At 43.0% G+C, this 16330-nt stretch overlaps 1 protein-coding gene across 2 annotated transcripts in view; it reads right to left on the bottom strand.

Moving 5' to 3' along the window:
• Nucleotides 1–419: 419 nt before the first annotated feature.
• Nucleotides 420–16330, bottom strand: part of LOC146856314 (uncharacterized) — a 37453-nt gene continuing 21542 nt past the window's right edge. For both annotated transcript variants that reach the window (XM_085654425.1, XM_085654424.1), the window contains exons 3-7: nt 10152–10247; nt 7265–7369; nt 6330–6425; nt 5541–5630; nt 420–2441 (exon numbers count right to left, since the gene is read on the bottom strand). In XM_085654425.1, coding sequence (XP_085510551.1) covers nt 1102–2441; nt 5541–5630; nt 6330–6425; nt 7265–7369; nt 10152–10247 — 1727 coding nt within the window. In that variant the 3' untranslated portion in view covers nt 420–1101. The remainder of the gene's footprint in view (nt 2442–5540; nt 5631–6329; nt 6426–7264; nt 7370–10151; nt 10248–16330) is intronic.

Raw genomic sequence — 16330 nt, 5'->3', positions numbered from 1 at the left:
CAAAGCTATACACACAGTTCCATGCCACACAATTCAGCTCCGCACATTTCCAACCCACACCACATAATTTAACTCTAAACCACAATAATAATAATAACCACATAATAAAACAACACAATTACACACCACACCACATACATCCAATACACCCCACACAACTCCACATCGTGCTGCAAATAGGTGGATAAAAGCTGCTCCCAACTGGTATGCGTCAGTGCGGTTTTCAAGTATCAAAGACACCAACTTACACTCTATTAAATCACAGACTAGGATGTTTTCTGCAGAGATTAACAAGAACAGTTATCAGTTACCCCTGTCAGACTCCGATTGTGAAGTACTAACAAATCTGTTTTAGCAGTTATGTGTTTTACAGAAAAGAAATACCAAATGCTAAAAAATGCAACCCAAAATTTTAGTTAGGAGAAATATTTATGGGGCTGAAAATTACAATACTGTTTAATTTTTTCATTTTTAAACATGTCATTATTTTTTTATTTTAAATTGTTTAAAGACAAAATCCAAGCATAAAAAAATGACAATGATAATATACTTTATACAACTGGATTCCTACAGTAGTAACTCAATGCGTAAAATGAAACTTTTTGTCACAGACAAGATTCTAACTCTAAATTAGTTTGAGACTTTGAAACCATAATAGCCTCATTGACTGCATTGGAGGTTGTTACTGTGAAATAACCTTGACCACAAGCAAGGGTAGCACATGATTGGGAAAAGGTCAGTAAGCAATGTGATGACAACTGTAATAAATGTGGTTGTTATTGCTGTTCAGGGCCTTTAGCAGTCTCCCACCCCTGAACTGTGGATTCATCAAGCCGCAGCTACTCATATTAGCTGCCATCAAAGTACATTATCATGCCACATAAAGAGGGGGACATCTGAACAGATGCATGAAAAAAAATCACTTAAGGATCACCACCAGCATGTTCATTCAGAGTAAAACGAAAAAAACTAGTGGGAAGAAATAAATAAATAGCTTATTACGGGAATGGAATGGAGAGGGCTGTGGGGTGGGTGTCTGGATCAATGCCAAGAGAGAGCAGTCATCTTAAAAAAGTTAAATTAATGTAAACAAGGGTGGGGCTAAACCAATTTAAATTGGACATCTCCTGCTACATTTAAGGAACAGTATGAAAAAGAGGAGGGTGGAACGGAGGAGGAAGGCTCGTTGTGACTGGTTGGTACAGCCAACCATAGAGGGTTCTGAGAAACAGGCACCTCCTTTCTAACAGCAACTGGTCTCATGCCACTCTGCTGCAGTGGTGGTGTACAAAGTGTTGGCGTCTCTACACCAGCTGAGGAGAGAATGCCAGACCAGCTGCTGCGTTGCTTTTCATTGGCTTTCCAGTAGTTCTTGACTGATGACGCACACCGGTGGCCAGTCACTGCCATGATCTCTCGCGTCTCCAGACCGGCATCACTAAGCAGCTGCACAGTTGTGGTTCGGATACAATGGTTTGTATACATTTTAGATAAGCAGGCTTGAACGCTGAGATTCTTCATAAAGTTACCAAGTGCATTTTTGCCTAGTGGTCTCACAGTATACCACACTTTTTCGCGAACAGCTTGATGAGCAGAGAGTTTACGAGGTTGCAAATAAAAGCATGGCGCACCAGGGGGCATTTTCGAGATGTACAACTTTAGTGCTGCTACTGGACAAGAGGGACTCTTAGGTTGTGCGTACATTCTTCCCCTGAGCGAGGCCTTGCTCCTTTCAGAGGAACCATTTTGATTTTTTGAAGCCTCATAAGTGGGTGTTGCATATTCGTGTCCATCTTCATCAGTTACTATAGCAAAAGCATCAGGTGGTAGCACCCTGAGGCCTTCGCGACCCCTCCGCGCTAGGTGTAACTGGACCTCAAACCAAACCTTGTTCAGCAATGTGGTTGGCTCGGTTACGCCAAATATTGGGCTCGACCGGAGCTTGATCAAGTCCTCTCTTGTAATAGCACCGTGTCTTTCTGCAGTGTGCTTCGCCTCTCTCCGCTTCCGTTTGATGATGCCAAGGAACACATTGTTGGCTGCCATGAAACTGGGATCGTGCATGATGTTTATGGCCCGGCTGAAGGGAGGACTGTTCAAGTACCTGTTTATTCCAGCCCGGACACAGACAAGACTTTGAATGTGATATTCTTCTCCCTTTGCATTTCTGACCTCAGCATAGAATGTCCTTAATAGTTGGCACAAGCTGTCGCTGCTTAAGTTTTCAAAGGCCACATCACGCTTACTCTCCTTCAGCCAACCTTTGAAGAGGTCCACAGCCCACTTGGTCTGCAGCTTTGTTCTCAATTCATTCCTCTCAATTTCAAGAGAATCCAGCTGGCTTTCGTCAGCAACAGCATGGCGCTTTCTGGACAGGAAGTCAGCGGTTTCTGCTGGAGATGCTGAGCTGGCATCGGCTGTAAGGGGCACTTCATCTTCATCTGTAAAGCAAAGGTTGAGTCGTTGCATGAATGTTAAGGTAGCACAGATAAGTGAAGATTTATCACAGCAGCAAAATAAGGATAGCATAGATATCAAAACAGACCTGCTTTTAAAAAATCTTTGAGCTTAGTAGGAATCAGAAAATGAAGGCCTTTTCTGCCGGTTATTGCCTGCATCCCCATATGCTGATAACCAATGGTCACTCCACTACAAGTTTTGCTTTATCATGATTGCCTGAACGGCCAGCCAATAATACTAGTGACTGGATCCCACTCGACGTATATGCGCAGAGATATTAACTAGCACTAATGACCAGCTTCAAGATTATTGCTGCCCCTAGTTACTAATCCTCACATCTCTTTTGTGGAGAAGTGTGGCTCAATGGTTAGAGCGGCAGACCCTGATGCAGAGGTCTGGCCCGGACCAGGGTTCAATTCCCGCCTCGGCGGGTCTTGGGCTCAATTTCCCCGGGCCCGATAATTATCGCCTCGGTGCCTATTCTAATCATGGGTCCCACTCTGCAACTCTGGGCAATAGCTTTCTTAATCTCCACAACGGCCCCAAAAGCGCTAGGATGCCTGGCTTCACCTTGGGGGTTCACAGGGAAAGGCCAGGAAGGGTTGTACAGCGCCTGAGAGACCCTTTCGGGGGTGTGCGGTGCGCTATATAAATGCACTACATTTACATTTTGTCCCTCTAAAATGAGCGAGATTCAGCTCAAGCCTGTGTTTTCATATGAAGAGTGCATTCTGACAAATAAGATTGACTGTCTGCATTTCAACTTTCTCTGGAATGTTGTAAGTGATCTAGTTTATGTTATTTTATGTTAAATGATTGCTTTGAAACACTGACCCTGCTGGCTGCAAAGGCTCATAAAAGGGAAAAAGCCGATAAAAACACAATATTGCACATAACGGAAGGATAATAAGGCAATGAACTCATGACCAAATCCTGTCTTTCTCCTTCCCTACCACACCTATCAATCCTTCACTCGATGCAACAGGACATCTGATGAGAAATGTGTCATGCCAGTGAATCTCGACCAGTGAGCAGCAGTGTGATGGGAGGCAGGAAAGGGGAAGGCAGTACAATGGATGATAAAGTTTAAACGACAGGTGGCAGGAGACAGGGCATATGGTCTTAGAGAGCGAGGAAGTGTAGAGAAAGAATGATGCTGGTGAAAAAGATAAGTAATAAGCGGAATAAGGAGATTGATGGAGCAACACTGTAATGTAGTCTTTAACTGTTCACTGCCGAGTTACAAATGATGTCCACTCACAGTAGTGTTTGAGCACGTTCCACACAATTTTATTTGGCTGCCAAGTGTTTCATGTTCCAAATGATGTTCTAATATCAAATGAGATTTCTAAGAGATTGTATAACAAGCCCTTGCAAAGCCAATAGATCTGACATTGACTGTGAGCATTTCGGCTTTGTCAATGCTTGCTTTTGCAAAATATGTTTGTGGTGCTGCCGGGGCCTTGTCAAATGTAAAAAAAAAAAAAAAAAAAAAAAAGCAATGGGCTTAAAGCATAAATATTTTTTTTGATCTGAAAAACCGTACATCGTCCCGGCCCTGGAAGGATCTACTTTGCGTGAGGATGTGCTCCTTGTGAAAGGACAGAAGAATACCATCACTCAAAGAGAAGTTAGCCAATGACTGAAGTGAGCTGACTCACTGCCCTGTGCTGTGGGAGGTGATAGGAAAATGTGAATGACAACAACCGACCAATGGATGAAGAGGGCAGGTTGAAAGACTCTATTAATATGTTATAAGAATAATTTGAGTAAATCAAACGATCTTGGCTTATACTATTCTTAAAAATGAATAATGATACACCTGTGTTTACCACTCAGGTTTCTTCCCATGTTATTTTTTAAATATAAATATCGATTTTTCCTAAGCTTGTACACACAGCTCATATAACAATGTTCCAAGCTATATGCAGATAGAGGACCAGAGGCAAGGCGATCAGGAGATGCATTACACTAGGCTGTCAAGCGAGGAAGCCAGGAATAGCAACCAGGTCAAGTAGTTCCACAGTGGCAACTTAGTATGAAGTCTCACCTAAAAATGCTTTTTCCTCAATATAAGTCACATTTAATATTCTTGATATCAATCCCTCCTTGAAATGATGTTTTTCCCCCAAGAAACATTCGGGCAGAGGCAGCCAAGAATGTGCATCATTTCTGAAAGAGTAACCATCATAGATTGTGTAATGGGATGGACATACCATGAAGCATTGACTAAAGCAGATATGTCTTACAACACTTTCTTTCTTTCACAGGATCGAACTGTAACTCACACGTCACACCTCAGTCATTTGTGATGCAGAACAATTGGAATGGGTTTCTAAAATGATCGTTTTGTAAAACTCAGATAAGTGGAACATGTGGTATAAAAGATCGACCCTGCTCATAAAATGACGGAATGTGGAAGGGTTGGTGAATGGGCCATGGGCAGTAGAAGAGCGACGCATTTAAAAATCCCACTCTAATGAGAGATCTTGGAGTGTTTTAGCCACTGCTGGGATGCGCAAGTTTGTCCCTTGAATGAACCTTGTTGTGACTACTGGCACTAGAGGAGTAACTTGGTGGCACCAACTTCACTGGCCAAATGGTCCGGTTTGCCAGCCCTTCATATGAATAGTTGTAGAAGGGAGAAATGATTATGACATGTCAGTCAGCACATCTATGATGCACCCAAGAATGGGTTGTATATGATGCAGTGAACCCTAGAACTTCACACCTAGACTCTTCTGAATGTGGCATCATCATGGACTTTGATGTACAATTATCTGAGTTCATCTAAAACATACCCATACTTATAATGAATCATTGAAAGAGTCTCCCTTCTGCCGCAGAACTGATAGCTGGCTAACCCCACACAAAACATTTGCAGATGTAAGCCTTCTAAGAAATCTCCCAAACAAAGGTTATTTTTCGAAAAGATTCCCAGGTAACAGAATCACCTGAACTATCAATGTTGAAGGAGTGCAGCACATAGAGGAGCACACAGATTCCCAAATGAAAGACGCAAGCACCCAGGAAGCGCCTCTCTCTGAAGGTTTTTGTTCCTCTGAGCCCCGATTACTCACCTGTTGGACTCTCACTGTTTTCTCCTAGCTCCATATCTGGATGATCCAGGTCTGAAGTGGCTTCCTCGTTTTTGATAATGACTGGCACTACTGTAGGGGGAAATGAAATGTTTTCAGCGCCAAAAATGTAATATATGTTCGATCTGCGTTACATCACCACAAAGTAAGACAGAACACTTCACATGAAACAGATCTAACTGGGTGCAAGGCCCTTGCGGGCACTGTTGCAATGAGGTGAGGATGCATAGAGAAAGAGGGGCGTTGGGGCCAGGTGCAAACACTTGAAACAAGGTAAAAGGAATAACCAGCACTTCAGAGACAGCCAAACATTTAGGAAACATTTCAGCAATCACCGCAGAGGCCCCTGGGAAAAGTACAGTCGTCAATAGTTACCCAGGACACAGCGTTAGCCTTTTAGTTTTCTAACAACGACTTCCAAGGTGGTTGGATTCAGAGCTCCTTATCAGCACAATTGTATTAAGATATAAATAGACCTTGACATAAGCATACGAAGGGCCTCTCAGCTTCTGATGGGCCACTCAGCTAACTTCTGGGAAAGCTATAAAGAGTCACATGGACAAGCTCTGCAGAACCAATGATCCAAACCTACTTTCAGGCTGCAAGTTACCAATGGCAGCTAGCACGGTTCTACAGAAAAGGCACCTAGGACAGACAGTATTTCTAAGACATTACATTTATGTCAACTATACGAGCTGTGATGAGTGCTTGGAAGTAAGTAAAACGACCCAAAATGAAGCAACCCTGCGTTCACCTCCTACAAAGACTCACCACTAATGTCTCCTTCGGACTCCATCTCTTCCTGAACGTCAGCTCTGCCCTCATCTTTAATATTCTCTGAAAACACAGGGTCTGCTGCCGAAGCTTCTGTAATAAATACCAAACATTCAATCATTAAACATTGTGTGAATCTAATAATACACACCTGACAAAATGGTTTCTACTCTATGAAGAGGTGTGGTGCAGCAGCCGGGGCGACTGACTCCAGAACAAGGGGGCTCACGGTTCGATCCCCGACACCGGCGGCAGATCAGCCCAGCATGTGACTCTGGGCAATAGCTCGCTTAATCTTCCCGACGGCCCCCAGCACCTTGACACCCTTGGGTAATTGTTCGCACTTTACAAATACTGGACATTTGAAATATACTGGACATTTACTCTAAGAGGAATTCAGTAGCCACATGATTTTGTCCTGTGCCTCTCCACCACAATGTCAAAGGCAAAGTTTGACAAACTCGATTAAATAAAGGTAATTGTAGAGTTTGTTGCAATGTGTGCGCTGAGCCTGGCACTCTAAACATTGGGTAAATATTTCCGACAATGGCCTTTGGGAATTTTGGGTGCTAAATGTTTTAAGAAAGTTGCTCTTGGCTTCTCACATCTTTCCAGGTCGGCCATTGTGAAGAGCTGCTATTTCAATACTCTGGGCTCCAGAAACTCAAGATCAAATATATAAATATCACTTTAAAAAGCAGGGTCACGTTTCCTTGAAGACTCTTTCTCTACTTCTTGCAAAAAAAACATAGTGTGAGGGTAAGGTCACAACAACTAAAGCTTTCTCAACCATAATGAAATCCTCCACACTACCCTTTATTCTCTTTGATTCAACTAAGTTTCAAGATTCTCTAGGGAGAGTAAATGTTCCCAATGTTGAATGCATCGCAAATTTCCCATTCTTCCTGTAATACAACGGGGTTGAAGCTCACCCAAAGTTATTGTCTCTGGCTCTATCGCCTCTGGCTCCTTTGAGGGGCAGACTTCTTCCTCACATTTTATGTTCGGTTGAAGCACAGCATTGACAGGGGGACAATCTAGAAGCAGGAGACAATTATGAACATGACCGTGTGTAGTAACAACCAAGCAGCTATCAAAACAGACAGGAAGAGGTTATCGAACTTGTACATTCAGAGCCAGCTCCCATTATACATTAGACTCTTTCAAATAGGACAAGTGAGTGTTACATAAACCAGTCGATGAAAAGTCAACAAGGGTGTCCTGCTTAAATCCCACGCGCAGAGAAAACCATAAACACTCTACACATGCAATTTTAAATAAAACAACATTTGCAAAAAAATTATTAACAGGGCAACTGATTCTAGAATACAATATCTGTCAGATTTGGAGCCTTTTCTTACAAACTTGTTTATTGATTTTTTAAAACAGACAAAGATATAGGCTTATGACAAGTTGATATGCCAATACCCGATACAATACTGTTAAGGTCATTTTGAGGAAACCACTTCCTTGTAACAAGTCCTGGAATGACTTTCCACTACACCTCCGAACATCATCCGCTCTTCCGGATTCAGAAAGGGACTCAAGACTTGGCTTTTCGACTACCCCAGCAAGAGCGCAGCACCTGAAAACCCTCATAGGCGATTAGCCACGCTCTGCAAATCGGAGTTGATTGATGCGGGTGTTTCAGGAAAAGGATAACTAAAAATCTGTCAAGGAGTGTGTCCATCCTGCCCGTATTTGCCAGAGGCTCAATTAAAGCACAAATAAAAGTGGACACAGGGGGCATCCCTATTTGGTGCTCCTATCGATCAGAAAGAGTGCGCTGTTGACCCTCACCTGCGCCCAGGCGAAGATCCTGGGCCTTTTCAAAACAATGGCACTTGTATATTTTATTAATGGCGGACGGCAGATGTGGTGTCAAAACCTATGAAAGAAGGTACGGAATTGGATTGGTCAACTACAAACCACAAGTTGAAGTGTGAATATGGAAGGGATACAAGAGCAATAATAAGTCATCTGCTCCGCTTAGAAATTTGTGACTGCTTTGTAGATAATGGGGAGAAGACGTGTTTCAATCTGAAACATTGCATCTAAGTTGTGAGGAACAAGAGTGGAAAGTTGTACAGTCGAGAGATGTGCAGTGTTCCCTCTACTGCTGCTTTGGGCTCAAGCAAGGGGCAGGGCGATGCGACAGCAGTAAAATTAAGTGCTGTACAGATGTCCCTATTCTGCTGGGCCAGTGGTGAAACAGGTTCATCATAGAATAGTAAAGTTAGTGTCGAATCGTCATGCCTTCCCTACCTTCCTGGGCCCATGAGAGGCGCAGGATGATATCAGCCTTCTAACACTTCAGGGCAGCCTGTCTCCCAATAGTAGAATATGCATTCCACAGAAGACTGTACGAATCACCCAAGAATGGTACCATTTCAGGCCCTCCCGAACAAGGTATATGGGGACAAAAACCGCTAGCCTTCCATTTTTGGTACAAGAATAGCAAACATCTGGATAATAGCCCATTAGAAATCCATATGGAGGGACTCAGAATTAATTTCAAATCAATAATTTTTGTTTATATTTTATTTTACAACTACACTTCCCATGCAACTTAAAATGAATCCTTGCCTTGCTCCACTGTACCATAACATTCATCATACCATCAAAACAAACCTTTGATAAAACATTTGATAAAGGAGTACTCTCCCAACATACAGTCCTGAACTTATGTAGTCATGAGCCCTCAAACCATTGAATGGACAAAGAGTTCAGATGGCAATTGCAGGGCCAAACCAGAGGCAAGTTTTTGGTACGGTCAGGAAACAAAGATATAAGGCGTATCACACATGTGACTTCTAATAAAGCCATGTAATCCCAAATTCGTTCAGAGAATAGGTTTTGAAAACATCACATTGGGGTTCGTCAATTAAATGCCTGCCATCTTGTCAAACCTTTATTTTTAGCCCAACTGGCTTATTGTATTTCAGATTTGTTAGAGTCCTTAGTATCACTTTGATAATTCTGTGTACACAAAATGTGCACTGTCACCAGCTTGTGTCTCCAGCTGCTCACACACAAAGATGGAGAGTAGCAATTTCCACAATTGTAGGTGAATTCACTGCTCATTAATTTCCAATCATAAATTTACAGCATGTCAGAGCATTTCATTGCAGGGCGGCAAAGGTACTCCTGCCCGGATATAGATGAGGGGGGAGGGTATTAAAGTCCATACTTTCACAACCCCACCGTCTTCCCTAGGCACACTGCTGGGGCAGTTCCAGATTCGCTGGGATAGATCAGTAAAAAGCATCCCCTGCCTTCGTGCTTTATTGCTCGGCAGAAGTTTACTGCTGTGAATGCAATACATTTGTGGTAACATTTGGGACCTCCTCCAACTTTCCTGGGAGACCATTTCCTACGTAACTGGGTCAAGACCCCCTGAGCACAGTGGGGCGTCTATAAGTTACCTCACCTCTCATGGAAAACAGCATTTCTTTAAATTAAATGGGACACGTGTAGTAATACCTGTTTAAGTCCAGTTGCCTATGAAGAGGTTTCCTTTGAATCCAAAATAATCAATTATGTTCTTTAAATATTAATCTTAAAAATAGTTTGACTTTTGCTTTCACAGCGTACTTTTATTTGCATGTGTTCCCGTATCCATGCAACAAAGGTGCTTAAATTGGATGGCAAGTAAAGAACAAATGTGTCAGGCTGTAGCAAGAAGATCCAGATCATCAACTGCGCCTGATCACTTTTTCTGTGTCCCCGGGGTGTGCAGAGAAGGCGAGTCAAGTTAAGCAGATCCCCACAGATATGAAGGAGACATGCTGTCACTAATAACCTTGGCTGCAAGCTCACCTGCGGGTCTTTTTTTAAGATCCGACTTCTCTGCAGGGCATTTTTCTTTCTCGTTCTTTACATTCGGTGACACTTGGTTGGGGACAACTGGAGAATCTGAAATAAGGCGGCAATAATATAAACGTGAGTATTAAAAAGGAAAGCAATAGCTAAGCATTAATTGAAAATGTTATCTCCTTGTTGTGAAACTAGCAGAAGTCCATACTCCTGCTGACAGCAAAGAGAACATGATCATCAGTGACATTGGTGTTCCCATACCATGACACAGACATGATAGTTTTGCATCGGACAGTGAACAGGGCTTCTCTGCATACAACACACTACCAATGAGTGTGGACAGAATCAAGTGGGATGTCACAAAAGTTGCTTAAATTAAGAACTCTGATAACTCACCCATCTGTCAAAGAAAACGCCTGAAAGACTGATCCCACAGACACCCTTCAAGCACTCAGACATACACGGGACACCGTTCATCTAGCGAATTTACTACTGTGCAGGAAACAATACAATTCTCTCTTTCCATCGAGCACCAATGACACTAACAAAACACAAAGTAACACGAATAACTCCTCGACATTTTTCACAAACATAATATGCACAAAATAGTATTGCTCAAAAGCTATGACCCCAACTAAATGCAAATATCAACACTTACAAACTTCTACAAACGTGAACAGCAATTAGGCACTATGTTTCTATCAATTCTTCTTGTGGAGTCAGGAAACCCTTTATTGAACATCACTGAGGCAGCTTATATACCATGAATTCCGTAAGCATCTGGCTACCTCTCGACAAACTTGCCAGACACCCTGAGGTGCTGAGGGGTGCAAGATGTCAAGTCTCACATCAACTGCACTCTGGCACTTAGTACCTTGAATGTTTTTTGATATTGGACTACTTTTTAAACAGCTGGGCACCTGGTTTGCGTGCTTCAACTCCTCTTCACTGCCAACCAGCCTGGGGATCAAAGTCTTCGCTGGTACCCAAGAGTCACAGGAAAAACATAAAATCCCTACTAAAGCTTTTATCATCAGTTATTGTTTCCCTCTCCCATAAAGTGCAATATGTAGAGTAATTTATTTTTTAGAACAGTCTTTGGGCTCAAGAAAACCAGCCATGTACTGGCAGCCATAGCAGCTCACAATCCCAGACCGCATTGCTTTTAAGAGCTCTATCAAGTTATTCAAGTCTCTCCTTCAATGAACTCTTACAGTCTGGCATCTAAAATCAGGTGGTAGGTCTGTAATCGTGATCTATGCAGCAAAATGAGGGCAATTCTAGCAGTCCTCAAATATAAACACAAATGGAGACGACAGCTTCTCATTTGAGGCCCCAAGACTGTGGGATTCCCTACCTGTGGACATCAGTGTTTCTGACTCATTTTTAAGCTTCAGGAAAATGCTGAATACTTGTCTGTTAGGCTAAACAGTGTTTAGACCGGTGCCAAGAGACTTCAATACTGTAGGCAGATCTACAGAATTCTGTCAGTCAGTTACAATGTGCAGTACTTCATAACTTTAAAAACAAGCATTTGCAATGCAATCGGTCTCGCATTTGTGAAAGTTAGAGCTATTGGTATTGTAAATGATAATATTATTTTATTATGTCTATTTAAAATGTAATTTTCAATGTTAGGTAACAAAATAATACAGTAGAAGTGCAAACATATAATGTGTTTATAATCGAATGACAATGTTTTGCCGTAGGTAGTTTTTCATTGCAAAAAGTAAATGAAGTAAAATGCTGCGTCTGGAATGATACAAAAAACGTGTGTAAATTTTAAACTTGTGAAAAAAAGAATAACAACAATGAAAGGATGAGATGGTTGCGGACTGAGGGAAACAAGCTTCATAATGGATGAGCAGGTTTGGAATTATTACAATCGAGAGCGTGACAGACACACAACCCAAATATACGTATAATGAAAAAAAGGAAAAATGTAAAAGTGTTCAACTTGGGCTGGTGATTGTCCTGGCCTCGCGCCTAAAGTATATGGGTTTATTAACCTGAACTCAAGCAAATTACACACACAGTCCCCTTAAAAAACACAACAAAAAAAAGTAAAATAAAATCATCATCGCTCCATGAGAAAAGTCTGCCATGGAATCATGCTAGAAGCAAAAGTAGAAAGAGGTACAGGGGGGCAAACAATGGACTCATTGTATGACTGGGTTGTACGTTGCTGCTGTAGCTAGTGAAACATCAGTTAAGCTGTGCTCCAGGGATCTCACAGTTGTGTGCACGCCAAGGAGCAGAATTCACAGGTAGGTCAACAATCAAAAAACAATAATAATACCAACAAGGGCGTCGGATTTGGACATAAGGAAAACAACGTTATGTATACTCGAAAGACCGTGATTGTGTGCAAACAATTTAATAAACTTTAGTTCATAAAAACAAAGGGCAGCACGCATGAAATAAATGTAGCCTTGACATAAGAATGAATTGGTGCAGGCTGCAAATAAACGAAAAGTTAGCCAAAGCAAAACATGTTGAACAAAAAGCAGCGATAACTGTGGGCGGAAAATAAAGCACCCGTTGCGTAGACCAAATTGTAATGTGTATATTTATGTAGCAAAAACAAAGCACCACTTTAAAAGTACTGGTAATTTTCTGCCTATTACACCATATGGGTAAAAATTGTCTGAGAAACACATATCACGTTTGAATCCTGATACTTATCTCAGGGCTGTCTCCTTCCTGGGGAACCCATAAAACATCTTGCACATGGTGTGAACACTTTTAAAGAACTGTACGTAAGGGCAACAAAAGGCTTCAATAAAATAGCATCTGCTGTTTTTTTACGGAGTTTTATATAGCGCGAACTTGAGCTATTGAACTATTAGAGCGCTTTACATAGCGTCAGTTGCATTACATGAGGACACATTCATTTTCATTAGGCAGGGGGAGATTAAATGATTTGCCCAGAATGACAGGATTTTCTGCGTCATTGCCGAGACTCGAACCCGGTTACCCAGATTCGAGGTCGACCGCCCTAGCCGTTAAGCCAACTCATCTCCCAAATTGCTTTACTCAAAATATCATGTGCGTTTACTACACACCTCCTTTTCATTTGTAAATCGATCACCTACAATATGTCCTAAGTAATATTTCGTTGTAGAAGTTGCTCGGTGATTAAGTTAATTTATCAGACTAAATTGAAATGTTTTTCTTTGTTTGGAAGAGCAAGCACATTACAAAACGCGATGAAAATGGTCAAAGTAGTAACTGCCCTGACGAAAACAAGCAACATGCAAAAATAGGTCGTGCAGGCTGCAAGACGGAAACAAAATAGCGTCGAGCAGTATCATGAGCCTAAATAAATAAAATAGTGGTGAGAGCACAGGATACTTCTGTTTCGCAAAGAGCCAAAGACTGAAAGAACGAGGAATCCAATGTGTAACAACAATATGGTGCGGCTGCAGAGAGCGGGGTCCCTGTGTGACGGTCGCCATTGCTGTTGAGTGTGGGCTCGCTGCTGGAGATTTTTGCGGAGCTGCTCCTGTTGCCTGTGTCACTCCCAGGGCTTCTGAGAATGCTGTCATAGCTTCTGCTGCTGCTGTCGGGGCACAGAAGGCCCATAAAAATCTGGTCCTTTCAGTCTTTGGAACGTGCGACCGGTGAGGTGCTGCAGCTGCCAACTTGCACATACAAAGAAGAAAGGAAGGCAGATGTTCAGCTGTGGGAACCCGATCTAACACAAGCTGGGCTGCTGCTGGAAAATCAAGCAGCAAGGCCCCACACGTGCGGCGGCTACGGAGAAATGACATCTGCTTTAGGGAAAGTACAGAAATAGGAATTTCCCATTTCTTTACTTTTGAAGCAATTGCGGCAACCGCGTTTTAGCTTAATATGTTTAGAGCTAAAGCACGAGTGCCAGCATTATAACAAAAAGTAAATGTATAGAAAAAACAAAAAAAACATGCGCCGCGTTTGGCCATCTCTAGGAAACAAAAGGAAAGCCCGGTGCCATTATCAGTGATGAGGCTGCTGGGCTAGTTAAATAAAAAAAAAAATAAACGTTGCGGGAGAGCGTGGCCTCCCTGCAAAAGCAGGGAGGAGAAAGCCCTTAAAGAAAATAGTTCTTGGAGGATGTAATTAAAACAGACGGTGTAACAACACAAGTAAAAGGGCCAGTCCTCCTGGGAGGTTACAAATGTAGCCAAGGCGGTACGAAGGAGGAAGTAACAAGCCTATTAACGAATCAGATGCCAATATTTACAAAAGACAATGACACAAGCCAATTAAAAATATGGGTGGAGAGTGGGTGGAGCTTCAAGTCCATATCTCAATACAACATGTCTAAAAGAGACAGGGCAAGGGCTGCCTAGCTGAGACCTAAAATAAATAGCAGCTCATAAGTCAAAATAAATCTTTTAAGACTATATTTAAGACATCAGTTCACGTTGGCGCTGACTCTGTTCAACCATAGGCTCCAAAGCAATCACAAATGTGTCATGAGGCACATATAACCTAATTCACACTGACTATTGTTTTAGTAGGTACTCAGTATCTGAAGAGCTTAATGGCACCCTGGGACCTATGTAATCTTTCACAATGCTTGAGCAGACAATGAATGAATGCAGGCTTTAGGATAATAATTAAGGCTCCCTGTTTTCCATTTAAATGGATCCCTGCATATAAATAAAGACAGAAAAATATTTTTTCTTTGTCTGTATAAATAGAAACTGAAAAATGGCAATAAATATGTTTAACTTTGCTGCTGTCTGCGAGAAGATGAGCCTGTCAGAGCGCAGACGGGGAGAGGGCTTATTGGATTTCGGCTGAGCCAATAACAGAGGTCGAGGTTAACACTTTCAGTGCTCATGACGGAATGGTTCCGTCATGAGCACAAGTTTTAGTGTGCTCATGACAGAACCATTCCGCCGCCATGAGCACAAGTTTTAGTGTGCTCATGACGGAACCATTCCATCATGAGCACATGCTCAGGAAATCCCTCTGCTGCAGACAGCAGAGGGATTTCCCATTTTTTTTGCCTGGGAGGGTGGGGGAAGAGCTTCCCCAACCTCCCCAGGCCGATTTTTTCATTTCATTGAAATGACGATCGCGCGCATGGCGCGCAATCGTCATTACAATGAAATCAAAACTGAAACTTAGTTCCAGTTTCTCAGTTTCGGTGCTTGTGGGGCTATCTCAGCCCCCGAGCACTGAAAAAGATGGGATGAGTATCGTTGGAAAGGGGAGAATCTCCCCTTTCCAATGGTACCCTTCCCTAGTGGATCCCTTCTCCCCAAGCAGGGATCCACCCACTAGCACCAGGGAGGGGGGAGCAGCCCCTTGGGCAAGGGCCTTTGCTCCCCCCATTTTCTTTTGGGCACAACAATCTTTCTCCCCTCCCTGGGGGGCAGATGGGGGCAGTGGCCTCCCGGGGGAGGGGGGCTCAGAAAGCACACTAGACCCCAGGGATTTTTTTTATTGACATTGGGTCGGGGGCTGCCCAAAAAGGGCTTGGCAATGCCCCCCGTACAGAAATGTCAGTCTTTCTGCCCGACCGGGGGCAGTAGCCCCCAATCTACCCCAAGGGGGGCAGAAAGCCCACTAGAAACCAGTTTTTTTTTTATAATGTAGGGGTCGGGGCTGCCCAGAATGGGCATGAAAATGCCCCCACCTCAAAAACAATAATCACAGTCTTTCTACCCCTAGGATTTTTTTTTTTTTTAAATTCAGGTGTGAGGTCAGCCCAGAATGGGCATGCCGATGCCCACATCTCCCCACAAAAATGCCATAGTCTTTCTGCCCCACCGGGGGGCCGATGGGGGCAGTGGACCCTGATCTGCCCCGGGGGTGAGAGATAGCCCAATAGGTGTCAGCGATTACGCAGGCTTTTTTTATGCATGGGGGCTGCCCAGAATGGGCATACCAATGCCTCTACCACCCAAAAAATAGCCACAATCATTCTGCACCCTTTGGGGGCATAGCGGGGCAACCCTCCCTCCCCCGATTACCCTCAGGGTGGCAGAAAGCCCACTAGGCACAGACTTGTTATTAGTAACGTGCCTACCTGTGGATTTTGGGCCCTATCGCAGCCGGCACATAGGGAAACCTAGCAAACCTGTACATTTTTGAAAACTAGACACCAAGGGGAATCCAGGAGAGGGTGACTTGTGTGCCTCTCACCAGGTTCTGTTACCCAGAATCCCTTGCAAACCTCAAACTTA

Source organism: Triturus cristatus, chromosome 4_1, assembly GCF_964204655.1.
Source record: "Triturus cristatus chromosome 4_1, aTriCri1.1, whole genome shotgun sequence".
Classification (NCBI taxonomy): Eukaryota; Metazoa; Chordata; class Amphibia; order Caudata; family Salamandridae; genus Triturus; species Triturus cristatus.
The sequence above is the reverse complement of the archived record's forward strand: the minus strand, read 5'-3'. Positions and strand labels throughout refer to the sequence as shown.